The following is a 27,982-nucleotide window of genomic DNA, read 5'->3' as shown; positions in this document are numbered from 1 at the left end:
ACTAAGCAAATGAAAAACTGTGAAAACACGCCGCCTTCCTGTGATGGACACCGCTTCACCGTTTTACACCAAGTCAAGTCTAGTCAGGCCTTTCACACACAAAAGTACATTTTTTCTTTTTTTTTTTACATTTATCACATTATATATGCAACGCGTCAGTGGAGAAAAACAAACTAAAAGACAGACTCAGTAAAAAGAGGTGCTTTATTGTTTTACGGAAAGAACTGAAGAAATTAATTTGGCAATTAAACACAGCTTGAAACACCTTGCCACGTTCACTCAGCTACAGTACATTTATACAGTTTACATTGTACATTTATACAGTTTTTCTTCACTGTGTCTACAATTTTTAGATCAAAGGCTCTATTCGATTCCTTCACACCCGCCGCATCATCAATTCAAACGTCCATTTAATCACAAATCCACCTCATCCAACACATATAAAAACATAAGTATACTAAATAAATAAATAAATAAATAAATAGATATTTACATTATTAGATATCTACAGTGTTTTCCTGGCAGAACTGATAAAATGCAGAGTCAGCTCAGCACATGTTCTTAGGCTCAGGCTCAGCTGGTTTGGAGGTCAGAGGTCGTCCGGGTCTCTGTGCTCGTCCTCCTGCTCCTCCTCTTCTTCCTCGTGTTCCTCCTCCTTTTCCTCCTCCTTCGCCTTCTCCTCCTCCTTTTCAGCAGGTCCCGTTTAGATGAAAAACTCCCTCTGGGTTTCACTGCGACCGTTCAGCTCGGGGCCGTCGTCGGCTCGGACCGCCTTCACCTGCTGCCTTGGGCCTGAGTCCTTCCTCCTGTAGAGGACTCGGGCCGCCACGGCGGACAGAGACACGGCCACAAAGATCACTGCCGCAATCACACCTGAGGACAGGAAGAGGAGGATTCAGGATTCAAGATTCAAGATTCAAGATTCAAGATTTAGGATTCAATATTCAAGATTCAGGATTGAAGATTCAGGATTCAGGATTGAAGATTTAGGACTCAAAATTCAACATTTAAGATTTAAGATTCAGGATTCAGGATTCAGGATTCAAGATGTAAGATCTTTGATTGTTAGAATGTGAAAAACAAGATTTTGGGCTTAGTATTGCTATGTAGCTTCAATTACTATAAGAATGTTGACTCTTCTCTTCATTCATTTTGTTGGTGGATAAAATACAGATTTATTGTGGCCTCCACTCTACCTCCAATTAGCGCCGAGTCTCCTCTGATGGCGTTTACCACGGGTTGACCTCTGACCCCTGAGTCGGGCTGACCTGCAGATGATCAGAAAGCAGGAAAGATAAAGAGAAAATTGTGAAGATTGCATGAAAAAAAACATTCAAATCTCTGCTGATTTACTGATGGAACTCCTCCGACCTGACAGGCTGCGCGTGCTCTCAGGGCCACCCGGACCGGCCGAGGCCGCGTTGCTGCAGGGCGACTGGAGCAACGTGCCGCTCACCACCACCTGGCTGCTGTCTGGACGCAGCAGCGCCGCCTTCAGGGGGCTGATTGAATTAAAGAGGACGGCGGAGAGACAGCCGGTGAAGCCCAGCGAGGCGGGGCGAGAGAGCTCCGGGTCCAGCTCAGAGTCTGGAGAGAGAACGACACGTAGTATATTATATTATTTTATTATACAGGTTAATCCTTTGCTCAAGGAGTTTTCTCAACAAGGCTGATGGACGTCTCGGAAGACCTCATTGTCTGCTGACGCTCAGTGCCGAGGTTGTTCCGTCCGCTCAAAGCTCAGCAGATTGAAAGGCTGTTTTCTGTTTTCCGTCCTGCTTTTCTTACCGTGAACTTTTCCCAGAACCAGCGACCTGACGCCGTTGAAGTCCACGCCGGACGTCAGGTTGAAGTCTTCTCTGCTGTTCTGGTCAATCTGGGAGAAACACGACTTTTGGAGTGAAAAAAGTGGGTTGTGGAATTTATGAAAGTGTTGATGCGGATAGTCAGTTATTGTTAAAAATTGAAAACAGCGTCATGGATGGTTTTATCCTGGGCATGAAGCAACACTGGTGCAGAAGAACCAGGTTGGTTGTGACTGGAGCAAAGTGGAAAAACTGACAAACTCTAAGACTTCGGCCAAATCACATTTCTCCTTTCCCAAGTTAGGCGAAGGAAAAACAATTACAAAATCACAGTCATGAAAGTATTTTTTTTTTATTGCCCATTACAGACAAATGAAAACACAGACGTTCAGACAGCCTGGTCCTCTGAACTGCCAGAGGAATTCTTGTTTTGAGGAGGAAAGAGGAAAAATAAAACTTCTCCTGAACTGGATTCAAGCGGTTTTTCCTGCAGCTCGACCCCAATGACTCCCTCCGCCACTAAAACTGACTGACAGAGTGTGTGTGTGTGTGTGTGTGTGTGTGTGTGTGTGTGTGTGTCACCTGCACTGAAACAGAGTCTGCCCGCCTGCTGACAGCGACAGCGTGCAGCTGACCGTCGGCCAGGTTCCTCACTCGGCTCCTCAGGATGTCGGCGGCTTGGCTGCTGTCCAGCCTGTAGTGAACCTCAAGCTGGTCTACACACACAAACACACGCGCAGACACACACACACACACACACACACACACACACCAAGTTTGTTTCCCAAATTTGGAAGCATTCATTTTTACAAAGATTCCGCAAATATTTTTCAAGAACAAAACTCACAAAAACAACAAAAATCACTTTGAAAAGCCACACATATTTTAGCTTTAAAGGCTCAGCTTTTTCCCTCCTCATGTGGTTGCCTCTCACCGTGCTGGTTGAGCAGCAGGGCCAGATACTCTCTGCGGTAGGAGGAGACGTAGAGCAGCAGCGCCGGACTCTGGCTGGTCCTGAAGCTGAGGGAGATGTTCTCCGCCCTCAGTGAGGTGTCAGGGTGGACGGAGGAGGGCAGGACGCTGCTGCTGCTGCTGCTGCTGCTGCTGCTGCTGCTGTTTCCAGCCGCCTCCTGAAACATGTAGCTGATGGACGTTCCTGACTTGAAGCCGGCTGAAACCTCTGCAGAGACGAAACATGGGTTTAAAAAAAAAAACAACGCAGGTGTTTGCCGAGTAGCTGCCTGCATTCGCTTCTGGTCGTGGTTTTTGTGTGTTGTGTGTCACCACACCCTCCCTGCGGTGTGTAGTAGCGCCTCGGTGACACTGACAGCCGCTCGCTAATGAAATCAAGCAGGAAACAAAACCAACAGAGACTTTGCTGCCAATTATTAGGTAAAGTCAGTGTGTCACAGCAGGGACTCGTCATTACTCAATAACAACAACGCAGCTGCTGGTCGCACACCACGCTGCGTGTTGCAGCAACTGTCCAGCTGTTTAATATGGAGACAGGCAGGGCAGAAAAAGGGCTTTTATTTATAACAGTGACTTTTTGTTGCAGGTCTTTTTAAGCAAACAGGCAATTGCTTGTGGTGTCTTTTTGTCCGTGTTCCAGCCACGGCCTGTGTTTGGTGCAGGAAGACGGGCCTCACCTCTTTCACAGAAGGCTCCGGCGGAGGCCGACGGGCCGCAGTCGCAGGAGAAGCTGCTGCTTCCCTCCACGCAGCGCCCACCGTTCCGGCAGAGGGCGCCGTAGCTGCTGCAGTGACCCGGGCACCCGGCCCGCACGCCCGGGGTTATCCTCGCCCGCTCCTCCAGGTCCAGCGTGACGCCGTTGAGCTGCAGAGAGCGGATGCAGCCGCGGAAGCCCCTCTGCCTGGACGCCGTGCCGCCTGAGGACTCGACACGAGGAGGGAAGATCAGAACGGGACCTTCGTCTCGATCAGCGTCGTTCAACCGCTGAATTCACTTTATACGATGTTGTTGTCATCATGTGTCCAGTGATAATAATGATGATTTTGTGGAGTGTCTTTTTTCTGACTCAGTTCTCAATTCCAAAGCATCAATCATTGGATTCCACGACCAGTCAAGCTTCTGCTTTGTCTGCCATTAAAGCAGGAAGTGTGTAATGAGAAACCAATCGGATTGGTCTGACAGACAGGAGGATCATCCGGTCAAACTCAAAGGAAAAACCTGAGGATAGTTAGAAATGAGACATATCCAGGTTTGGATAATTGTCCAACAAAATCAGGTTCAAAATCTGCCTTGTGCTTGTTGTGCACATGCAGACAGCCTGTGTCAGCAAAAACTTCTCTGTCAATGCACCTTTTTTTCACCCCTGGTCCGAAGTCAACAGGAACAGGAACAGGAAGTCAGGAAGTTCCTCCTACTGCAGCGAACAAATTGAAACACTAGAACTTGTTGTGCTTTTGTCAGACAACCTCCAGCCGTCCTCAGACTTCAGGCCTCTGTGGCGTCGCAAACTGGCATCTTCAGGACTGTCGCCACGAGATAAACAGCTTTTCCAGGACCGGCCGACCTGATGAGGTTCATATCAGCGGCCTGGCGTTCCATCAGCAGGTGTCAGGAAGAGAACTAACTAATGGAGCCCAGTTCAAACGCTGAGCCAAGGTTACCACAAGGAGGAAAACCAAAAAATAAATAAATAAAAAAAACTTCCTGAAAGTGCCTTTTTTTATCATCTAGGGGGGAGTTTACCACCAGTCTATTCAGTGTATATAAAGGTATTGCTCACACAAGCCCGGCCTGTAATAAGGCTTAGCAACAATCGGCTGATTGATCCCCACTAAAGCTGCTGCTTTCAGCAGGGATCAATAAACAGAGGCTGCACGGCGGCATTAACGAGGAGGACGGGAAGCTCGGCTTTGTTGCACATTTTTTTTCTCCTTTTTTTGCTGAGGGCTTTAGTTTTTTTTGTCACTATCTGTCTTTTGCAGAAGAAGCAGAAGGACTCAGTGAAGTTAAAAGCAGCGGCCTCTCGGGGGCGCCGTTAATAAAGAGGATGATGATTTTGAGCAGGAAGTGAAAAAAGCGTCGCTCTGCGTTGCAGAAAGAAATCACATGGAGCTTATTGAGGAGGGACCATGGATGTTCTATAAGGACTGGATACCACACTGGCAATATACAGCGGTGCTGCGGTTATTCCCCAGTGGCCACTCGAGGTACTGCAGCCAAAAACCCCATATGGTCCAAAAAGCATTTTCCCCCGAAAACAAAAAGAATGCCCTGTAAGACGGCTGACAGGACGACCTTTGACCTTTGACTTGAAACATGGTTTATCAAAAATCTCTCTATCGATAGATTTTTAAATCCTGGACCTTTAATTAAAAAATAAAAATAAATAGATAAATAAAAATCTGAAGGCTAGAAAACTGGCAGAAAAAAAAAGTTTTATATTTCCATCGTGCCGTCGAAAGTGCTGCTGTGTCTCGGCTCGTTCTGATTGGCTGTTGTGTCCTGATGCATCCTGGGAGTTCCAGAGGCATGATAGGAAGTGCTACATGCTCATCAGAGCAAGAATGGGAACTATTCTGGATCCTGGGGGCTTGGGAAGGACACAAACACACACACACTCACCGATGAACAGCTGGCTGTTGAGCTGCAGGTGGATGTGGCCGTGGGCCGGAGCCTCCCTGGTGGCAGGGGGCAGCTGGTCCAGTCGGAGCCACGCCTCCTTCACGTTGCGCTCGGCCTGCACGCGGTGCCAGCGGCCGTCGTTGAGCGGGGCGCCGGCCGCCACGCGCACTTCCAGCGGCCCGTTACCCACGTCGAAGGAGAAGAGGACCTCAGTGGCAGCTGCAACGGGACAAGAAGAGCAGCGGGGCGAGATTCAATCAATCCTGATAAAACTTACAAATCAAATCGATTCTTTCCACAGTGTTTTTCTTCTTTAACCTCCCATGTGGAAAGAGCAGAAAACGAGGAATGATTTGTCCCCACTAGAAAGTCCGTTCAGCCTTCTCCTGGTTCATACTTTTCTCGTGTTAGACGGACAACAAAACTTTACACTTTAACATTTCCAGGTAATCAAATTATAAATGTCCTGTTTTACTGACACTTTTTCATGTCAACTATAAATATACTACAATATAGAAGAATAAATCATATAAATATAATGTATAAGTCTAGAAGTTATTGCTGAGGCAACTGGACTTGAAGATGTTTCAACTCTGATCCAAAGGCCTCTTCAGCTCCAGTTGCGGCAACTTAAATCTTCGACATTAAGATCACCTGGACGACTGAGAACCTTCACAATAACAATATAACATAATGTTACTACCACAGCATCCATTAGTTTTGTCAATAATGGGAGACGAACTGCCAGGCTGGCTCTGTGTAAAGGTGTAATTTTCCTCTCAAGTCAGCGAGATCTCCCACTGAGAGGAATCATCTTCTTCTTCTTCCTCTTCTCTTTTAAAATTCTATCCGCGTGCGCCTCCCTCCCTCCTCGCTGCTGCTTGTACTCTCACCTGACTGAGGGATTACACGCGGAACACGGAAGGTTTTTGCTCACAGCTCAGCTCGATGCGGATGAAGTCTTTGATGCCCAGGTTTTCCAGGAAGACGCCCGAGGACGAGGTGGTTTTGAAGAGGAAGGAGACGTCGGCGCTCAGCTCTCCGTGGAAGGTGGGGAAGTGCAGGTAAGAAGTCTCCTGGTCAAAGAAGGCGGCGTTCCACAAGTTTTCTGAAAAAAATAAAATAAAAAATCAACGGTGAGACGCTGAGCTGCCGCCAGTTTTGTTCGACGCTTAGCTGCCGGCGGGACTCACTGTCTCCGTGGCAGCGCAGGTGGCCCAGCCTGTAGGCGGTGCTCTCAGCACCGGGCCTGTGCACGTCAGCCAGAACCAGGGACCTGACCGGGAGGCTCTGCTTGTGGGTGAGGAGAGCCAAGTCGTTGGCCCTGGAGGTCGAGGAGGAGAAGATGAGGGAAGAAGTTTAGAAATTTAGCGAGAGACTGTCCAGCAAAACAAGACAGAAATTAATTAAAAAGTGTGAAAGACAAGAAGAAGAAAAGATTAAACAGGAAACACAAAGTGGCAAAACTTTTTCTGGTTTCTGGTTCAACTTCACCATCTGCCTGGCGATAAAGATGATGAAGCTGTTGCAAGGAGAACTAGCTTCATTTTAAACAGGCGTAATTTGACTGGTGAACCTCCTACAGACTTCTTTTTCTTTAGTAGCAGTAAGTGTTGCTGAAGTGTCTCCAACACTCGGAAGCGTGACAACACCTATTGTGTCCTGCTCAGAGACTGATTGAGGCCGGACTACCACGGTACCATTGAGCGCGGTCAGCGTCACAGTTGCATTGCATTCTGGGATCCAGGCAGCAGGTGCAGCGTCCGCCCCTGCCGGGCCGGGGGCCTCCCCACTCCGTCTGGACCTGACCCTCACCGGCCCCGCCCACCCACCAGCTGAGTGGGGGGCCGTCTGGAACACACACACACACACACACACACACACACACACACTCAAATCAACTTTTCTTATCCTCCTCAGTTGCTAAAAAGGTCCCAAGGTTTCGTACCTGGGCTGCTGAAGGGGCGGGACTTCCTGCAGAGGAAGCTCAGTTCCTGCTGGCAGTGCTCCGAGTGGTTGATGATGGCGGCCAGCTGCTCCTCGCCGCTCGTGTACTCAAAGTGCGCCGTGTGTTGACTCGTCCCTGCCGACACTCTGGTCAGCTCCGAGTTGTTGTGCTGCACCACCGTCCACGTTCTCTCCTCTGGAGAGAGAGAGAGAGAGAGAGAGAGAGAGAGAGAGAGAGAGGGAGGGTGAGGGAGAGGTAGAGAGAGAGAGACAGCGAGAGAGAGAGTGATGTCCTTTGACCTTGGCTGAGGTGTGTGACCTGCACGTGTGCCTGCGCGGCTCTACCTGCCATGTCGCAGTAAATGCGCTGCGGCCCGATTGGTCCGCTGCCGTCCACGTCGATGAAGTAGAAGCCCGACGTGTTGCCTCGGTGTTTGTAGGCCTCGCACGACTGCTCGTAGATCGCTGGGCGGGAGAACAGAGACGTGGCGTGACTGAAATGCTCTGATTCTGTTTTTTTTGGTTGCTTGTGTTAGTGCAGATAGAAAGAAAAAAAACACCAGTTGTAAATCCAGCCAAGTGCAAATAGATAAAGTGGTTTATCTAAAAAAGCAAAAAGAGTGGATTTTTCTCTCTTGTAACTGGATGCGGCTAGAATAACTTTTTTCTGTCCACAGCAATTTTCCGCAGCAGCCCAAAGTCTCCGTCGGAACATTTCCCAGGTCAGTTGCATTTATTTCACGTATCCATCCAGGAAAACATCAAACTTCTGTCCTTTGTCCATCAAACGTCAAACTTTCTGGAAGTGTAACTGAACTCGTCTTTTGAAAGTGAACCTCTTTAACCTTGAAGCGACTGACTGAAGGGAGTACAGTTTAAAAAAACAAAAACAAACAAAAACAAGGAAGAGGTTTGATCGCATTCTGATCTAATGTTGGCTGAACAAAGAAACACGGCTGCATGATTTGAAACATGCACGTGTGCTGTCCACCCCTTGAGTGAGTGGGTAAGTGTGTGTTTGTGAGTGTGTGTTTGTGTGTGACAGTGAAGGAAGAGAATGCAATGGAGCTTGAAGCCCTTACAGCTGTGACAGGTGGCCCCGCCATACCCGGTGTCGCTGCAGTTACAGTGGAAGGTGCTCCAGGATTGGCTGCAGCGGCCTCCGTGTTCACAGTGACTCTGAGAGCATCTGCGCGGGACACACAAGTAAGTACACAACTCTTAAAGACGCACCTTTTGTTTTCATGCAAAATTCACTTTAGCGATGCTTTAAAAAAAAACAGACAAATGTCCACTTTTGGTTCAATTTTTCAGATTTTTTCTAAATTTTCCAGGTCAGCGTGTTGAACTAAAGTCAAATCAGTGAAATCCCTCAACATCCCTGTGTGCGACTTTTTCGTTCTCCTTCAGAAACTCAGCTGCAGTTCCATTGTTGGTGTTTTCTTTCCTCCACGGTGACAACCTTGTTGTCGAGACTGAGCCGGAGGCGTCAAGGAAAAAAAAAAAACATGAAAAAAACAAACATGAAAACAACGAGGAGAGGCGACAGGAAGGGAGAGGCATGACAGCAGAGGATGAAAAGAAAGTTGCGGGGAAATCTGAGGAGGGGAAGTGAGGTTGAAGGATGGATTGAAGGATGGAGAAGGACGAGGAGTGGGAGCGGGAGGAGGAAGATGAGTAGAGGGAGAAGAGAATGAGGGGGGTAAATGGAGGGATGGAGGTGGGTGGCAGTGATGATGGGGTGAAAAAACATTTTTGACAGGAAAATGAGGTCAGCATACTGTCAGAGCGGCAGATAATGTATTTTTAATGTGTTAGTACAAAAAAACTATATATAATATAAAAACCCCGACGATGCTGCCCCGTCAGTTGTTAACGTCGAGGCTTTTTAGTTCCAATCGGCCTCCTCACGCTCGCCGTGGATGTTTTCGCGCCTCGACAGAAACTCACTCGTACATACGGACGCGCGCGACACATTTTTTTTTTTTCCTGCTCTGAAGTTCAGCGTCGACGCAGCCGCGCCGCTTTATTCCCAGGAAATTACAGCGCCGAGGGTGAAGGTGAAGGAGCCGAGAAGCGAGGAGGAGTGCGAATCAATTTTTCAAGTTGACATTTCACAGAAACAACAACAAGAAAAAAAAAAAAGAGCTGCTCCGAGGATAAAGCGAATAAAGCCGGCGGCTGTAACCATTTGGAAACAAACAAAAAAGGGAAAAGAAAAGAGAAAGGTCTGGTGTCGCGTCGCCAAGAGCAGCAACACTGAGGTGACGCAGCCGAGCTTGACTTGACATTTGGAGCAATAAGGAAAGAAAAAGAGACGCTGCAGAGGTCGCTCCTCCTCCCCTCCAAGTAATTGTGTGGAAATATTGATTTTTACCTCCACAATATTAATTGGTTTTTATATTCCTCTGTAATATTCATGGCAGTTGAACGGCCCCGAGCATACGGCATGAAATAATAAGCGTGAAACAATAATTAAGCAAAAAGTAAAAAAAAAGAGAAACGTTTTAGGGTGATAAAAGAGAGCAGAGTTGCCTTTTAGCGCAGAGAAGCTGTCAAAGGAAAGAAAAAAAGGATTAATTTCTTGGCATTTTGAAAGAGAAAGAGAGAACCGGAACCCCGCTGCCTGCATCCCTGTGGTTCCACCGCAGGGAGATCAACTGCAGGACACCGCTTCAGACACCAACAATGTGAAAATAAAAGGAATAATCCATCCATCCGTTTTCAAAAACCTCCTCCTCCTGCACTCAGGGTTCCCGTCTGACCTGTCGATGATGCCGCACGTGTCGATCTGCAGGTGTCCGAAGTCTCCCATCAGCCTCTGCTGCACTTTCATCAGGTCCACCGGTTGGCCGTTGGTGGTCAGCTGACTCATGCAGCCCAGGAAGCTGCTGAAGGGGTTGGTGCACTCCCTGCTGCTGGTCGCAGCGGGGCAGCCTGAAGGAAGGGAGGGAGAGAAGGGATTGGTCAAGGCACAGTCCCAACTCACCCATCGGCTCCCCCTACAGGCATTTCTATGAAGCAATGCATGATGGGATTTATTGCCAGGCCAGTAAACATTGGTTGCACACTTCTTTTAGCAATGCACTGTGGGATACATTGAGTGGACTATATAGTGAATACTGACGATCACTCAGGATTCATATACCACGACAACATGGCGAAGCCCCTACATAGTGACTATACAGTGACAGTAGGGAGCGATGCAGGGCGGGGCTTGGTCTTACCACCGAAGAAGAGCGGACTTCCTGCTGCGATGAGGAACAGGGGGCTGGTGTGAGCCGAGGTGCCACCGTCTCTGTCCACAGCGACGCTCAGCCTTCCCGGGTCAGAGGTCACCTCCACATGGTGCCACTGGCCGTCGCTCAGAGCTGAACCTGAGCTTACACACACACACATCCATCCTACAGTGTCTCAAAGTGTCATTAGACCTTCTTCAGCTCAACTCACTGTATGACTTTAAAAGTGTGTCCTGTGAATTTTAACCACCGAAGAGACGCTGATGAGTTTTTAAAACCCTCGGCAGCAGGATCACAGAGATTTCCAGCCTGGAATCTCGCCGCTCCATCTCGAGGAGTCCTGATGTGAAGATGAAGTGACTGCCAGCGTAGCCAATGAGATTAGCGAGGTGGCGGCAGCAGCGGCGGCTTTTAATCATAACTTTGCACATTAAAAGAAGATCAAAGAACAAGACTGAAGGCTTTTCTTGATAGAAATGATGTTTGAGCAGCTTTTGTCCTGGGTGGGTTTGGGACACTGTGGCTGTTTCAACTTGGAGTGAAAAAAATAATCCTTTCAAGGTCCAGTGTGTTTAATATTTAGAGATTTTCAGAAGAAACGCCGACGTCAAGTGGTTACATTTTAGATTGCAGTGCTCTGCCGCTCACCCTCCCTCTCCTGAGTTTGCCAGCGAACTACGGTGGCCTGCGCACACAAACCTGGATACCTCGTCCACCTACTTCTTCATTGGTTTGTTTGAGGATACGAGCGTTCACCCTAAATCCGAAACAGGTGACCTGGATTGTCTACACCGGGCTTCCTTAGAAATCTGGCAACTCACTGGGAGCACTGGAACCCTTGATCTATAGTGTTTTCCCATTTCCTCTGTGATGGACGTTTGAAACCGACCCAGCAGACGTTGTTCTAGCGCCAGTGTCTGAGACGGGTGGACTGTGAGCTGCGGGCTGACCTGTGCTGAGCTCCAGCGGCGTCCTGCCGGACGTGTGCACCTGCAGGAAGAGTCTGGCTCGGCTCAGGAAGAGCCAGACGGCGCCGGCCTGCTGCGGGAGTTTAAAGGTCAGCAGCAGCCCCGCCTCGTTCCACGTCCGAAACCGCAGTCCCACCGACACGCCCGTTGACTCGGGCGCCCCCACCGCTGGCAGACGCAGACGCAGGAAGCTGCGGGGGCTGGCGAAGGTCACGGCCACGCTCGCGGGCTCAGAGCATGAAAAGGTCACGTTACCCTGAGAGGAGGTGAAGAGGAGGGGGAGAAAAGGGAGGATGAGGAGGAGAGGAGGAGGAGGAAGACTTCATGGAGCATAAACACAGATCTGTATCGACGGCCGGCAGAGATCCCATCAGCAGGTCGACTTAAAGAGCTCCGGCTTATCGCCCTCATGGTAATAAGCAGGCTGCGGATGAGCTGAAGGACCCAGTGTCAATAAACAGCCACATGAGGTCAGAGAGGAGGAAAGGAAAGAGGCATTTTATTGAATCCTCATCACTTCTAAAAAGCGAATTTCATTCAATTAATTTGTGGGGGTTTTTTGTGTTAATTTTACACCTGGTGACATGAGATCTCAGTCCGAACCCAGACACACGAGGCAAGTGTTTTCAAAGTAAAGTGTTTATTAACAAAAAAAAAAAAAAAAGTCACAAGAGGATAAAAGGCAAAGTGGCAACAAATATCACCAATACTTGGCGTGGTAAGTGAGTTTACCTGGGCAGTGACCCGCTGGTCGCGCTGCCTGGCCAGCTCCACCAGGTCGACGCCGTTGTACAGCAGGTTCTCCAGGCAGCCGTGGAAACGGTCGTGTGGAGAGTCCAGGGCCCGTTTGGCTCCCACGCTCATCTGCGCAGGAGAAAAAAAAAAAACACATGCACACTAACAAACAAGCAAGCAAAAAAATGTCAGCAGCAGATGTCGAGTGGGAGGGATTTTATTATTTTTTTCTCCCTGTATGGCCCTGCAGTGGCAGCAACAACACACCTGGTGATGGTCCCAGTGGGTGAAGGTGGGTGGGACCTGCAGCAGCAGCGAGCTCTCGTCCACGGTGAGGTTGAGGCGGCCGCCATGTTGCTGCACCGTCACCTGGTGCCACTGCTGGTCGTCCAGCAGGCTCCCCAGGGACACCCGGTGGTGGCTGGCAGGAGAGGAACCTGCTCTGCCTGGAGCTGCAACAGACAGAAGCAGCATCGGCAAAATCTTACAAACTCATGTCAAGATCAACTGACGATACGACTAGATACCAGATGAGACATTACAACTGAAGAAAATTTCACTTTGAGTTTGCACCCCTTTGTGACGTCACAAAGGGCCTGATACCTCTCAGACGTCAGCAGGCAGGGGCTCAACAAAGCTGGCAAAATACACTATTTTTAAAGATTTAAGAATAGGATGTGAAAATGGGCCTAATACAGCAATCATTAAATCAATGATGTCAGCAAAAAATACAAGCAATTGAAATTTCTTGGAAGAGCATATCAAAGAAACATCCCTGGCTTCTCTCTGAGATGATAGTGGCAGTTTTGCTGTGAGAAGGAGGCCCTAATAACGCACTCGGTCATGAAATATGAATCACGAGGAGACAACTCGGCCTCTGCAGGAGGGGAGAGACGATAAAAAGAAGAGGAGAGCAAAATACAGAAAGAAAGAGGGGCAGAGAATGATAATAGAGTGAGAGGTGTAGCGGCATCGGCCGACATCCATCACGCACACCAGTCAGAGTGAGGGGGGGTAGTGGGGAAGGGTGAAGGCTGATGGGTGATTCGTCATCGGTAGACAGATAATGAAACTTTTCAACAAGAGACAGAAAACAAAGGAGTGACTCCGGTGTTGTCACTCTGTTACACCGCAAAACACAAAACACAGGTGGGTCAGGATGGCTATATAATAACGTACAACATTATAAGTCTAATACACCTTATTACTAGTTAATAACACGGTCAAAACTCACAGCAAAGATCTCCATCTTGCAACTCAGGAGGTGAGAAGTCACTTCTTGTGTCTCGGAGGTTCGACCCTCTTCTTTATTTACGGCCCTGCGACGACAAGCGGGACCGAGTCGCCGTCCCATAATTCAGCGTGGACAAAGTGGAGCGAACACGTCGAGTCGATACGACAGCAAGCATCGAGCGGTGACGAGGCGAGCGGATCGTTGGGCGGCGGTGAATCACCCACACGCCGCCTCGTCGTGCGACAAGTTATTGTTGCAGCAGCAACAACTCAATACGGCCGCAAATCAGTGGCTCCCACCAGAAGAGTCACTCGGAGCTCCTGGTCTCCTGACGCAGAGAAACACGTGGGAGTCCAGAACAACTGGAACAAAGTTCCTCAGCAGGTCTGGATTTGATGATGTGATATTCTCAATACTTTTGTATTCATTGCGTCTCTTCTTGTTTTTTTTGTTTTTTTTATTAGCTCCATCGGGCTTCAGCCAAACCGAGTGGAACTAAGTGTCTTCTGGTCACTGACGCTGAAGGACGCACGAGGGAAGAAAAAGAAAAAAAAAATCCCATAATGGGCTCTTTAATGGAGGAACGGCTCGCGGTAATTAGCAGCCAGCGGAGTTAAGGAGCCACTGGGTGATGAAATGAAAGGGTAGACGTAATGAGCGGACATATATGGTGCAGCGTCGAATCAAGGTATTATATTATTTTCAATTACGCATTACTTTAACAGTAACAACTCATGAAGAGTCAAAATAACTACATCTACGGTATATTTATTATTTGATTGTTTGTTGATAAAAAAAAAGGACAAATGCTGTCTGCAAACACTGACTTAAAGCTGTGTCCTCCTCACTTATTTATTTCTTAGTCATTATGCAACCACTTTGTTTATCCCCCAAGTGGTGACTGAGAGCATTGTCGACCACGGCAGGAGGAAGATCTCAACGCTCCACTTCCAGACACCAGACCGCCTGACCCGATTTTCACTCCTGAAGAACCAACACTGAGGTCTGGACGCGTCGTGGTCACCCAGTGAAACCTCGTCGCTACAAACAGCGAGCTCCTCCTGCTCGCCGCCGCAGTCCCCTCCCTCCCAACACCCTCCCCCACCAAACCCTGCCGCACTCGAATGCATAAATCTGATATGATGGCGCCTGCAGGCAAGGGCCTTCAATTATACATATTAAAATTACAAAAGAAATTCAGCTGGGATGGATGAGTATGACTCGGTGTCGTGAGTGTGAGACGGGACGTAGGCAATTCGTGAGCTCAACAATTTAGACGTGAAGCGAAGCAAAGCATAAATCCTGCGTCCCAGGACTTTTTTTTTATGATGACTTTTTATTCTATTAGTTTTCTGAAGTGTGTCCGAGCATCTTATGATGCTAATTTAATCAATTAAAAAAACATATACAGCCAAAAAAAAAATAAAAAAAATAGATGAAATCACAGATAAATTATGATTCCAGTTATTTTTTCATATTCTTTGTAAATGTTTTTAACTTTCACTTCTTGTCAGGCAGCTGAAGAATTTAATGACTAGTTCAGACTGTAGTAGGTCCCAGAAGGTCCCGGATGGAAAGATGGAAAGAGCAAACGAGTGAAGCACGAGAGTCTCTTTCTTTTTTGACACTAAAACCAGCTCAGTGTCACACAGTCAGCGAGGACTGTGGATGGTGGGGCTGCATAAATGATGTTGAAGCAACTTACTGAAATGGGAAGATTAATCTAAATAATATATAAATACACCCAAGCTGGATTAGAATGCTGCTGCTGCTGCTGCTGGTAATGTGCTGCTGAAGATACATTCAGAGAGGTGCTTGCAGTGACCTTATTGACAGGTTGTGAACTAATGAGGCAGAAAAGTCAAGCACTCCACTCCAGCAGCACTGAGTCCCAAAAATCATAACTGTAATCCCAGACACGTTCCACTCACAGGTCCGTTTTACCTGCGGCTCCGTGCAGCTGCAGGAGGATCCTCCCCCTCTCCAGGCCCAGGCTGAGGCTCAGCTCGCTCTGGCCCTCGGCGTGGAGCAGCGTCCCAGAGTTCCTCAGGGTCTTAAAGTTCAGAGAGATGCTGTCGGTGGCGCCGGGACTCAGCCTGTAGAGGAGGCTGCTGCCGCCGTCGAAGCCCAGCACGGCAGAGTCTGGAAGTCACGACGGGAAAAAACACTTTGACGAAGGTCGTTCAACTGCAAGACCTCCTGCGGGTGCATGATGGCTGACGAGGAGCAAGACCCTCACTGCTCGATGGATATTCTTATATATACGTATGAGAGTCGTTCTAAGGGCAGGATTAATGGACAGTGGGTTAAGCTTTAAAAAATGTAAAAAAAAAAAACATCAATTAAGCCACATTTTACACACTGGACCCTTTAAAGTGTTTCTTTTGCTATGAAATGAAATTTCACTTGTGTGAAATCTTGTTTTTCTAAGGGAACTGTCCCCGTTCGTGTTGCTGCAGATTTATTTTGGGTCGTCGTGGCAACCGAAGGCCGAAAAAAAAACAATCGTGGACTGAAATCGCCAGACGCAGGCCTGGCAGTGACGTGTGGCACCTTGGCCTGAGAGTGTGTGAGGTGTGCTGCACTGACTGTGAGGACATCCATAGGCCTCCAGCCGCAGTCCAATGCGGCCGCTGCGGCTCCACTCCAGTGGGATCAGCCGGATGTAGCGAGCCACGACCGACCGCTGCAGCAGCCGGTGCTGGACCACACTGTCGGCGTTGCTGTTGCCCGGGAACGCCTGCAAGGTCACACCAAGGGCAGAGAGTCAGTCAGTCAGTCGGTCAGTCAGTCAGTCCGCGAGCCAGTTGGTCAGTCAGCCAGTCAGCAAGCCAGCCAGTCAGTTAGTCAGTCAGTCAATAGGTCAGTCATCCAGTCAGTCAGCCAGCCAGCCAGCCCAACAGTTGGTCAGTCAGCCAGTCAGTCAGCCAGTCAGTCAGGCAGGCAGTCAGTCAGTCAGCCAGTCAGTCAGGCAGGCAGGCAGTCAGTCAGTCAGTCAGGCAGGCAGGCAGGCAGGCAGTCAGTCAGTCAGGCAGGCAGGCAGGCAGTCAGTCACCACCACCACCAGGAACTTTGCTCAGTAACTGGCGATGCTGCGCCTCATCTTTTTGGAATTTGAATTTAGAAGGCTTCAACGAGAAGTGACACGTTGAAGTCCCCCTTGGTGAGAGGAATATTGTGGCGATTGGAGCAGCGTTCCCGGTGAACGGCTCCCCGGCCGGGTAGGAAATTAGATTTTGTGTGCGGCGTCACTTGAAAGTCTGTGGACGTCGTAGACTCTCTGGTAAACGCCCCAACGGAGACCAGGCGTCTATTAACCTGCACCGCTCCACTGACTCATTCCTGCTTCCTTCCACCTCCGAGCTTCATCCACTTCATCTTTTTATTTTCCCATTTTTTTTCTCTCAATCAACCCCATCTCTATCTATCTATCTATCTATCTATCTATCTATCTATCTATCTATCTATCTATCTATCTATCCTTCTTTCTCTTTCTCTCTCTCCCTCTCCATCCATCCATCCATCCATCAGGTCCACTCACGCCCAGGCGGTCCTCCTGCCGGCACTGTCTCCAGTTGTGGCCCGTGTCGCTGAAGGTCAGCTGGTAGGCCGTCACCCAATCAGAGCTGCCGTAGCGGCCCTGCGTGGAGACGGCAGCCACCTGCGTCCGCTGGCCCAGGTCGACCTCCAGCCACTGGTCAAGGTCGGAGGTCAGCGGGGACCAGCCGCCGGCTCCTGGGAGGACAGAAGAAGAGGAAGAGTTGATTTTTGCCTTTTTTCACTTTTATTTTTATATTATTATTTTTGCTCTGATTTTCTAAAACAGCGAAGATGAAAAACAAAAGTTGCCATCCCGACAACTGACGTGGGCGACATGAAGCTGCTCTGCTGACTTCCGGCCCTGGTGTCACTGGAAACTTGCTCAGCCTCCTTCAGCAGTGTGAGAGAAGTACAGTGAGTGAAGAAATCTCCCTGCTAACAGAGCCACTTACTGCAGTTACCACAAGTGGAAGGAGGCTGAGCAAGAAGCCTGAGGGGAAACATTTTAATGAAACTCTCTCGCTGCTACGGCTTTTCCCCCCAATTTTTTTTCTCTCGCATTTTGAAACATTTTGGAGAAGAAAAAGTGTAAAAAAAATAAAATAAAATAAATGGATGACTGCTGTACGAAATATCTCAACCTTCAGTGAAAATTTTTTTTGTGAAAAGATTTTATTTTTTTGCCTTTGCAGGTTTCACACAGCAGCAAAGAGCAGGAAACTCTCTTAATCTTAAGCGTCTGCTAAATGTTATTTTAAATTGAATCCTTTCTTTATGGTAAATCAATGCAGAGAGAATGAAGTAAAATCAATGATTCAGACAAAGTCCGTTGTTTGCGGAAATGAGAATTAAAACGCCCCTCTGTGCATCACTTAAAAATAAATGAATTAAAATATCATTTCTGCACCGTTTTTATCACATGTTGTGAACTAATAAAGAAAAACTTTTGTTTCATTCTCATTTCGATTCTTCTGCTCTTGGTCCAATTCAATAAATCATTTTTCTTTTCTTTTTTTTTTTTTGTGCCAGCTGCATCTAACCCTTACAAGCAACACATCAAACCTACTTGACAGAGCAGCACGGCTGAGGTGTGTGAGCACAGCATGCTTGTTTTTGCTGGGGTTTTTTCTCTCTCTCTTTTTTACCATCAAAGACTTGCAGGCTTCGCTTCCCGGAGTTGTTTTTACCAGAATCTTTTCTCTGGCTAAATCAATAACAAACATCTTTGAAGTGCGTTTTTTCCTCCAGCAGAAAACTTTTATGGCTCCTGTTTTTCCCTGACAAAAACCTTTTGTGACTGAAAATACCTGCGATGAAGCTTCACCCCCCCCACACACTGATCTCTCTCTCTCTCTCTCTCTCTCTCTCTCTCTCTCTCTCACTCTCTCTCTCTCTCTCTCTCTCTCTCTCTCTGGCTATAATTTACACCCAGGTGTCTCTTTTTATCTTATTTTTTTCCGCTGCAATCCAAAGAAGACTTTGTTGCTTTGCAGCAGTGTTGCTCACTTCCCACTTGCACAAAAGATTTTGAGGGAACAAAAACTTGAAAGAAGGAAGAGAGGAGCCCGACGTTAAGTTATTGATGTTAAACTTCCACATTTCATACGTGAACAGTGAAGAGCAGCGTTGTGGCGGAGATGGAACTGCTGAAAGATGGAAAAGGAAGGGGTTTGTGTCTTCCTTCTCTTCTCTCACTTCCTGATTTCCTCTATGCGCAGCCTCAAAATCACCTCATTCATCCGGAAGTGCATTACTGAAAATTATTACAAAATAATGTAATAATTACACGTCTCTAAAACGTGACACTGTTTTCTTCCTACGATGGCAGCAGTGCGCTTCCGTGCTTTTGACTTTGTTCCGACACCAACAATATATACGTATCTTTTTATTGAATGTAAAATGTAAAAGCGTGCGGGCGCCGACCTTCTCTCCGGTTGAGCTTGGCGAAGGCCGGCCCGTGGCTGGCCGACAGCTGCGAGGAGCTCCTGAAGGACGGCGGCAGCAGGTTGGAGAGCAGCGGACTGCGGCAGACCTCTGAGGAGCAGAACAGAGCAGAGCAGAGCGGCCAGTTAGTGTGCGTTTCTGCCAGCGCGACTCGGCTGCGGGTACATTTCCAGAGTTCCCAGAGTTACCGCAGCAAGGCAGTCCCAAGACCGCTCGACGTTTGTTGTGTTCCCCCCGCTCGGCCTGCTTGGAGCCCCAGGGAGCAGTTTAGTTTACGCACGCAGTTTAGGTCCATCTGCGTGTGCACAACTAAACACATATTGTTGGCACTTTCCTGCAGAAGAGCAACTAAAGAGAATATTTGATTCCAAAATGCAAAGCAGATATTTGAAGGTCTGTGAACTGATAAAAGAAAATTTAAAAATTATATATGTAGGTGTACATATATATGTGTATATATATATATATGTATATATATATATATATATATATATATATATATATATATATATACATATATATATGTATATACACTGTGTATATCCAGTTTGAGGTACATGTTTGACTGCCTCTCAAGTGGCATCATCGTGCTTCTCTTCTCTTTGGTTCTCAGGTTCCTCAGGGTTTTTTTTTACCCCTCCCTGCAGCTTTTGATCAGGATTATTTTATTCGATCCCCTTGGCTCACAATAATTAAGCCAAGATGCCTCATTTATTAAATTCTGACAACCGCAAATTGGAAACAATTCCCAAAAGTAATCTCGTCACAACACGGGTGTTTTTCTCTTTCAGCTTATCTTGTTCACTCAAACACGTCGGACTCCCTCTGGTGAATTCTAAAATTCCCTGACGCAGACAGAACAGCGCAAAGCCTTGGCGACACTTTCTGCAATGAGTCTGTGTTCTCATGAGGCGTCTGCTTCCACTCAACTGCACTCAGGTTTTTAAATTAAGCTCATGGATGATTTTCTTTTCTCTCGCCCCCCCCCACCACCACCACCGCACAATACTGAAGTTTTTCAAATGCAAAAGTTAACTGGAACATGAAATTGCGAAGAAGTAAAGTGTGAATGATAACACAGTCAGTAATATAATATAAGTAACAATTAACAAGTAATGATGATAAGAACAATTCTTATTTTCTGGCTTGCAAAGTAATGAATTTTTCTGATGAAATACGATTAGTTTTCTTTTGACTAATGATGATGAAAACATAAACAGAGGCCGGAAAAACGTTATATTGTTCTGCACCGGCGTGTCTTTCCACTCGGCACACATGAGCTGAGATGTATTTTTGTCTTTCCCCGAGCTTTTTCTCTTTCTTTCTTTTTTTTTTCCCCTGAGCTGTTCGACTTTTCATTTTTCATTTGGCCCCTCGTGCCGTCAACTAGTGGAGCACAAAAACCTCAGCAGGACGTGGAGATCAATGCTTAGTTGCGGCTGAGTTCTCCACTCGCCCACTGGATGAAAACTGTCATAAAATAATTATTCAGCCTTCTCCCTGGGACGGCTGCACAGCTCTCAGCTCTCACTGACAACCTTGATGGGACGCAACCTGCCTTTTATTCCTAATGGCTCATCAATGGTTGGCTATTTGCCAGGTTAGCGACTAGTGACGGGAAAAAAAAAAAGGGTACACATTCAGCCTTACCTCCTCCTACAGCGCCCACTGTCTTCGCGACAGCACAGCAGTATTTGCAGCATTTAATGATTTAATCGGTTTCATGAGCGTCGTCATCACACCGTAAAACAACATCGGTCGGAGCTTCTTCACTGGGAGGCCGGGTGCTAATTTCACCCCGTCTCACTCCAGTGAGCTCAGTAATCAAACCATCACAAGGTCGCCGCCTCCAACAGGAAGCAACAACCGCAGTGCAGCGACCCCGAATGGGCGACTCGTTCTTTAGTTATTTCTTTAAAAAATATGATGAAAATGAAGTGGGTTTATTTTTCTTTAGGTTGAATCTGTTTTTTTTTGTCGTATTGTTTCCTGCGAACGCATTAAAGTTCAATTTTGAATCAAATTATGGCGAGAATCCCCAGAAAACAGCACATTTAGCCCTCTGTTTACATCCTTCCTGTGTAAATTGGTGCTTTGTTGAGCCTTCCACATGATTGAAAGGCCAAACAGAAACAAAGGGAGGGTCTCCAGGGGTGGAGCCGATGAACGTGCCCTTTGTGACATCACATAGGGCTACACTGAAAGGCAACAGTTAGAAAAATGACTCTTAAAGGGGAATTCTTCCCAATACGAGGCCTTTAAAGCCACGGAGACGCGGTGGTGCGGCGCAGCGCAGCATAAGCTGCCACGTGAACGCTAATGATGTCATTCATAATAGATGAAGAGGCTTTTTAAGAGGTAGACGACAGTTTTCTAGGCGAGCTTTCTGCTGATGACGGGGCACTTTTGCAGCCAATCCTGCCTCCTTTCTTCCTCTCTGCACACGTCAAGAAAGCCAGTGAAATGCGTGACTCAGCGGTGGGAGCTGGCGCAATCGTTCTTTTTTTTTTTTGACTTGAAACATGCTTTTAAAAAAAAGCTGCGGGGGAACTAAAAAGAAAAGGAGATTTTAAAACCTTGAGGGAGAACCTCAAACAATTTGAGCCTGATCAAGCGGAAACACTTCATTAATTAGTGTAACACCTTGGAAAAAAATTTTTAAAGTTGCGCCAACACTTGTCTCTGTCTCTCTCATTATTCTTTGCATCTTAATAAATCTACCTTTATAAGAAAAAAAGTGGTGTGAATAAGCAGCACTCTGCCCCTCAGCAAAGCATCTCAAGGTCTCCTGGGTGGAATAGCGCAGTAACAACGCGGCAAATTGATATCAGAGAAAACATCAGTCATTAAAAACGGCAAAAACAGGAGCCTTGTTAGTTTTAAAAATAGCTGCAAGCTGCAGCGATAAACAAGAACATCAAATTCAGATGCTGGGAAAGAAAAAAAAACAACTTTCCCTCGTTTTGAGTCAAAGGCAACAAGAAAAAAAAAAGACAGAAAAAAAAAAAAGACTTGGGGCTCTTCCACCGAATCAAATTATGGCGGCTTAAACAACAACAACACACCGACGAGCGTTTTAAAGGTGATGAATTAAACATCAGGAGACAAACAAACGGTTGAATGTTGTTCACACAACACAAAACTGAAGATGACGACAGTGGACCACCGCTGCCAATTCAGCTTTAAAGAGGACTGCAGTCGACTAAATTATGCATACATTACAATAGCACATGCCGTGTGTGTGTGTGTGTGTGTGTGTGTGTGTGGAGAAGCAGTTCTCCACTCTGATGGTTTTCTTTTTTTCAGCATCGGATCGGAAACAAAGAGGCACTATCACCTCTCACAATGTTTCCAAACTAATCTCACTGTCTAATTAAAGTGTGACACACACACACACACACACACACACACACACACACACCAGACAACACTTGTCCATGGACTTCAAATATACATCCAGTGTTGATGATATTACACATAAAGTGATCAATTAAACGGTTTAATGAAACAACAGGGTCTACAGGCTGTTGTCAATGTTGCATTCAGACTTTTGAGGTTTTAACTGAGCGTGCAGCTGCTCCTGCACCGGACCTGCACTTCTTCCACCTTCTGTCACTTTTTAACTGGGCGGTCATGTGACTTTGCATGAGCTCCGTACGGCCGACTGACAGCATGTTTGGCGTCGTCGGGGTCACGAGTGTCACTGAAGCACACGGCTCATGCATATTTCAGAAACATCTCCCTCTGTGGAGCCCTCGGGGGAGTTTACATACATTCACAGTATCCCTGAGCTTCCATTGCTTACTTACTAATTTCATACTGGGCAGCTGTTACAGTTTGACGCTTGGATTTTCCTCACATCCTACATCTCATCTCGACAGCGGCAGGAGCTGTTTCTTGGACCGTCGATGCTACTTTCAAGGACCAGGAGGGGGACAATGAGGAGCTTTACGAGGCCCCCTGGCGGGAGGGAGGAGCAGATGTTCACTCTCCTCCGTCCCATCAGCCCCTGCAGCCTCCCCTTAAAGTTCCAGTCTGGAGTTCATCCTCGTTCCTCTGATACCTGCACCGCCACTCGCTGCACCGGAGCTTCATCTCATCTGACTTTACTTTTTTTTCTTGTCTTGGCCTTTGAGTTTAAGCAGGTGATTCACAGCCGCAGCTCCAGGGAACACTTTGGTTCTCACGGCTCTCCCAGTCAGATCCACTCGCTGCGTGTCGCCACATAATAGAGACTCTTTAAGGTTCATTAAAAAAAGGCTGTTGGCTGGCACGGCGCTGTGGGACGTGACCTTTGACCCTCGGCACTTTCCCATGAACTCAGAATCGCTGCTGGACGTCTGTGTTTGCCGCGTCAGCCCTGAGGCTGCGATGAAACATTGATAACTGATCAGACGGGTGTGAGAAAGGGGGGTTAGCTGAAGTCTCTCCCAGACGACCAATCAGTGACCTCCGAAGAGAAGTGGGAGGGGTCAGTGGTGCAGAGGCTCCTTTTCATTGAAAAATGAAACGAGTTGGACTGACAGGTCAAATACTGGAGCTCCCAACTTGTGTTGGTCTGGCAGCGATGAAGAAGAAGAGCTTCTAAACATGAAGGATGGGGCTTAAAAAAGTAAAAAAAATATAAATAAATAAAACAACATCAGCAAGAAGCAAACGGCCGCTTCACTCGATAAAACTCTGACAGACTCTCGGAGGAGCTGCAGGACGTGCGAGGCGACGGATGATGAACGAGTGCGTTGTTGTTATAGCTCCAGTGGGACTTGACCTTCAGCAAAGATCAGGCTGTCAGCCACTCGGATGGATGGACAGCAGGTCACAGTTTTATCAGTGAGCCGCTCGGCCGCCCGAGCACCGCGTCCCGGCCTCGGCCTCATCACACCACCATCATGGCTCTACTTCTGTGAACACGCATTTACATAAGTGACACTGAGGAAGAAGTACGAGGAGCCTCGGCCTCACCCCCAACCTCCCTCCTCCTCCTTCCTCCGTTCCTCCGATTCAATCTTGGGTTCCTTTGTTTGAGTTTAAGAGCCTGAAGAGTTTACGGTGCAACAAAAAGGCAACAAAATACAACATTTATTCACTTTTGGATGTTCCCGCTATGGAAAACACCCCCAGTATTTCCTGTTTTTACCTGCAGAGTGACCTGAGAGTCTTCACACTAACGTTGAGAACACTGTGGTGCTGGGCTGCTCTCTGTGTGTGAACTGCAGCTGGGAGATTGACGCGAGAGCGAGAGCTCCTCCATTATCCCGCTCCAGTAACCGCACACACCCAGATCTTTTCTCCCCCGGCCGACTCTAATTCGAGCTGATTTCTGCAAGGCTGCTCGTCAACAAAATGATGTGATAGGTTATCGATTGATCTCCGTGTCTGCAGGAGGTGAAGGCCAAACAAACTTTGGCTGCGCGGCCTTCGGTCCTCCCTGCTCCCACTGCGGCTGCAGAGGCAGGTCTGATTCACAGAATCAGGCAAAATCGTACAATTAAAGGATGAAGGGAGAGAAATCGTTTCTGACCCAACACTCTGGACCTTCTGCTGGTTGGTTCCAGTGAGACGCTGCCCTACTGGAGGCTGAACAGGAGAATATTCTGCGCTGAAGCCAGAGAAGAAAATCCAGCCAGGTGCAATCAGCGATACAGTTATTTTCAGCAACGGCTGACTTTCAGCTCCTTCAGGCACAAATAGCCTTTGCCGTCTCACAAAATAACACATCCATATGCATCAGGCTGCACAGGGGCACATTAGTCTGGAGCTCGTACAGAATGCAGAAGCTGCAGAAGCTGCAGAAGCTGTGATTTCACCCCTGGCGCATCATCATGCTTGCATGCAGGCTTTTTGTTGTACTTGCCATCCATTAGATTAGATGACGTGATTGAAATGCATCCTTTTATCAGATTCTAATGAGCTCGGTCACATGATTAACAAGTCTCCTGGGTGTTAGGGCAAACACCTCGTCAAGAGGCTGTCAGAGCTACAAAACCCGACATCAAAGCTGTGAATCTTGACAGGAAGTCCTGCCTGAAAGTCGAGCGTTGCCCGATGGTGGTAGGAAGCTGAATGGAGGCAGGTGAGGGATCCTTCATGCAAATAGGTTAGAACAGTTTGACACACCTGGAGGTAAAAATAAACTCAAGAACAGAGACTTGATGCGCCGCTGTCTGTTACACTGTTATACTCTGATTGCAGCAGCAATTATCAGCTTCTGGATTCTAAGTTCAGTTAGAACACCCACCACCACCACCACTCTTTAGTGTCGGAGGTCTTTTCAGAGTAAACATCATTGAGCGTCACTTCCTCTTTCCCTCGGCAGTACAGGGCTTTCATAAAATATGGCACGGCACGGAGCTAATACAGCACGCTGCTGTTCTTTTCTTCACTCAAAGTGCTCTCGAGACATCGTGTCACTGTTCGGTGGAACAAATTTATGAGCCACAGTTCACGTCAGTTTATCACAGAAAACTTGGCCCGAAGGAGTCGGGTGGGGCGGTGAAGGAGAGAGAGATAGAGGGTGGGCGAGAGAGACAGACAGAGAGAGAGAGGAAGAGAGAGAGAGAGAGAGAGTGTGAAGCAGCATCAGCACCTTGGAGAGCGCCAGTGGTTCTCAGTCTGGTGTTTTCTGGTGATATATTGTGAAAAAAAATGCTGTTTTTCTGCCTGTTTTGGCTTCTGGATGTGCGACTTTTAAATTAGGCTTTTACAGCTTCTTTAATGAAAAAAAAAAAATCTGCAAGGTCCAACCTTCCTCTGCTTATTTTGTCAGCTCTGATTTTCTAAAGCAGTGGCTCAAAGAGGGCAGTTATGGAAATCAGCCGTCTGTGGCGTCACGTAGGGCACCTGCACTTCTCCTAGGTTACGGACCCCAAACCCCAAACCAGGTGTTGACTCCGCCCTTTGTGAGCACCTTGTTTTTGTGCCCTTTCGAAATCATCAGGTTAAAAGCCAGGCAGTAAACAGAGGGCTAAATGTGCTGTTTTCAGGATTTTTTTTTTTTTTTTTTTTTTTTTAAAGAGAAAACATTATGGGACCTGGGACAGTCTAATCCAGTGCTTCTCAACTGGTGGAGTCGCAACCCAAATTTATTCCACAAAAATGAAAACACTAACCCACATTCTATCATGTCTAGTCAATAAATTATTGAAATGACTGAACTGAATTGAGTGTCCTGCAAAATAAATGTCCAACTCTCTCTCTCATTATGTATATATGTATGTATATATATATATACATATATACATATATACATATGGTCTTTTTCTTTTTTCCCAGTTTCCAGAAAGGTTGGATGTTTTTTTTGTGTGTTTATTTTCCTGTCATTTCTGGGCTCAAACGTCACCTCTCCCCTCTGTCCAACCCACTGTACAGTCGACTGGAGTCGGTCGGCAGCTGGACCCCTGCTGGCAGCGACGGCCCTCAGAGGATTTTTCCAAGCGGGACGTCAGGAAGGAAGGAAGGTGTGAGAATCAGAGACTGTCGGCAGGATGACGTGAGGTGAAACGCTTCAGACGCTTGATCTCCCTCTCTCTCTCTCTCTCTCTCTCTCTCTCTCTCTCTCTCTCTCTCTCTGTCTCTCTCTCTCTCCCTCTCTCTCGACTATTTTTAAACTTTTAAAATCATTTCCACAGACAGGAAATGTTTCAATCCCACTGTGACAGCGTGCTCCGCTCAGCAGCAGCAGTGGCGGCGGGCCTTACGATGTGATTCGATCTCCTCTCCACCCGCTGCTGCAGCCTCACTCCGTTTTTTTTTTTTTATTGTTTCTTTGTTTTTTGTTTTCAACGCGTCAACATCCACAGAGAGAAAAATGTTCAGTGTTTCCCTGGAGGTGGCGTGAGCAGAATGCCAGCGAGCAGCAGGTCAGTTCTGACCTTTAGTTTGACTCAGATTAACCTGTTGATATACTTTATAGTGTATTGATTCATACTGTACTGTGTGGTAATAACTGGAACAACTGAGCTTGTTTTTAAATCGTTTTAGACAAAATGAATTTTGACCTGTTTAGTTTTCCAACCTGTATCAGATCAGCGTCATCATTTATCCGAGGACACCAAACACAATAATATATAAAATCAGACGCAATCAAAGTTTCATCCAAACAATCATTTACCCAAACAGCTATGATTAACATGTTTTTAGCAGACCAGAAACAAAGAAAAACACTTTTTCCTCCTATAAAAGTCGCCCACTCTTCACCTGGACCAGCGAGGTTCAGAGCCTCAACAGAAACTGACCATCTCACAGGAATAAAACAGGCTGAAAACTTTGCTTTAAGCTCGGCACTGAACCCTCGAAGGTTTGCGCAGCCTTATAAATCAGACTTGACCAACCTGCCGCCGTCGCCCAGCGGGTGCTGCTGAGAATCAGGACGAGCTGCACGACAAATCCTCTGACTTTGTAACTCCAGGGATCCATGACGATGTCCGAGGACGGAGCTGCTCCTGCCACTGCTTTTCTCCTCCTCCTCCTCCTCCTCCTCCTCCTCCTCCTCCAAAACGGTCTTTGCAGAGTCTCCCGCTGGATTCAGCCTGATTCTCCGTCAGTGCCGGCAAACATCCCCGCCTGGTTCCACGGCGGTGGCAGCAGCAACAGCAGCAGCAGCAGCAGCAGAGGAAGAAGCTCTATGTGAGGCTGCACTCTGCAGAGTGAGAGAAAGAAAGAGAGAGAGAGTGAGAGTGATGGGGATGGGAGGAGGAGGAGGGCATAGAGGAGTGAGGAAGGGGGGGAGGTGTGGAGGCTCTCACAGTTGTCACAATAAAAAAGGAAAAGAAAGGTGCTTTAGAAAAGAAGTCGCTGGGCTGAAGTCCTCCAGCAGAACAATTGTCCGCCGGCTCTCCTGCTGCAACGATGCCGGAAGAGAAAAAAAAGATTCGGCTGAGTTCCCCGTCAGGCTGCAGGCCGCCTGCGGCTCCGCCGCCACCACTGCACACGCTCTGTTTGTCATAGTGTGATGCATCGGTTCAGGTTGGGCGGTCA

The 27,982-nt window shown here is 47.5% G+C and overlaps 1 protein-coding gene across 1 annotated transcript; it reads right to left on the bottom strand.

Moving 5' to 3' along the window:
- Positions 1-208: 208 nt before the first annotated feature.
- Positions 209-27,630, bottom strand: LOC142904625 (contactin-associated protein-like 4). The gene is made up of 24 exons (XM_076050847.1): positions 27,337-27,630; positions 18,986-19,096; positions 17,064-17,257; positions 16,112-16,262; positions 15,467-15,664; positions 12,556-12,740; positions 12,286-12,417; positions 11,536-11,809; positions 10,574-10,723; positions 10,112-10,283; positions 8,429-8,535; positions 7,692-7,811; positions 7,348-7,542; positions 7,100-7,250; positions 6,593-6,723; positions 6,337-6,507; positions 5,400-5,618; positions 3,455-3,694; positions 2,740-2,985; positions 2,388-2,521; positions 1,789-1,876; positions 1,372-1,587; positions 1,197-1,268; positions 209-873 (listed from the first exon to the last, which is right to left on the bottom strand). The coding sequence occupies exons 1-24, from the start codon at positions 27,419-27,421 to the stop codon at positions 704-706; spliced, it is 3,912 nt and encodes a 1,303-aa protein (XP_075906962.1). The 5' UTR covers positions 27,422-27,630; the 3' UTR covers positions 209-703.
- Between the last annotated feature and the right edge of the window lie 352 nt (positions 27,631-27,982).

The sequence above is a fragment of the Nelusetta ayraudi genome, unplaced genomic scaffold (assembly GCF_046127955.1).
Source record: "Nelusetta ayraudi isolate G7.1 ecotype Tasmania unplaced genomic scaffold, CSIRO-AGI_Nayr_v1 ptg000130l, whole genome shotgun sequence".
Lineage (NCBI taxonomy): Eukaryota > Metazoa > Chordata > Actinopteri > Tetraodontiformes > Monacanthidae > Nelusetta > Nelusetta ayraudi.
The sequence above is the reverse complement of the archived record's forward strand: the minus strand, read 5'-3'. Positions and strand labels throughout refer to the sequence as shown.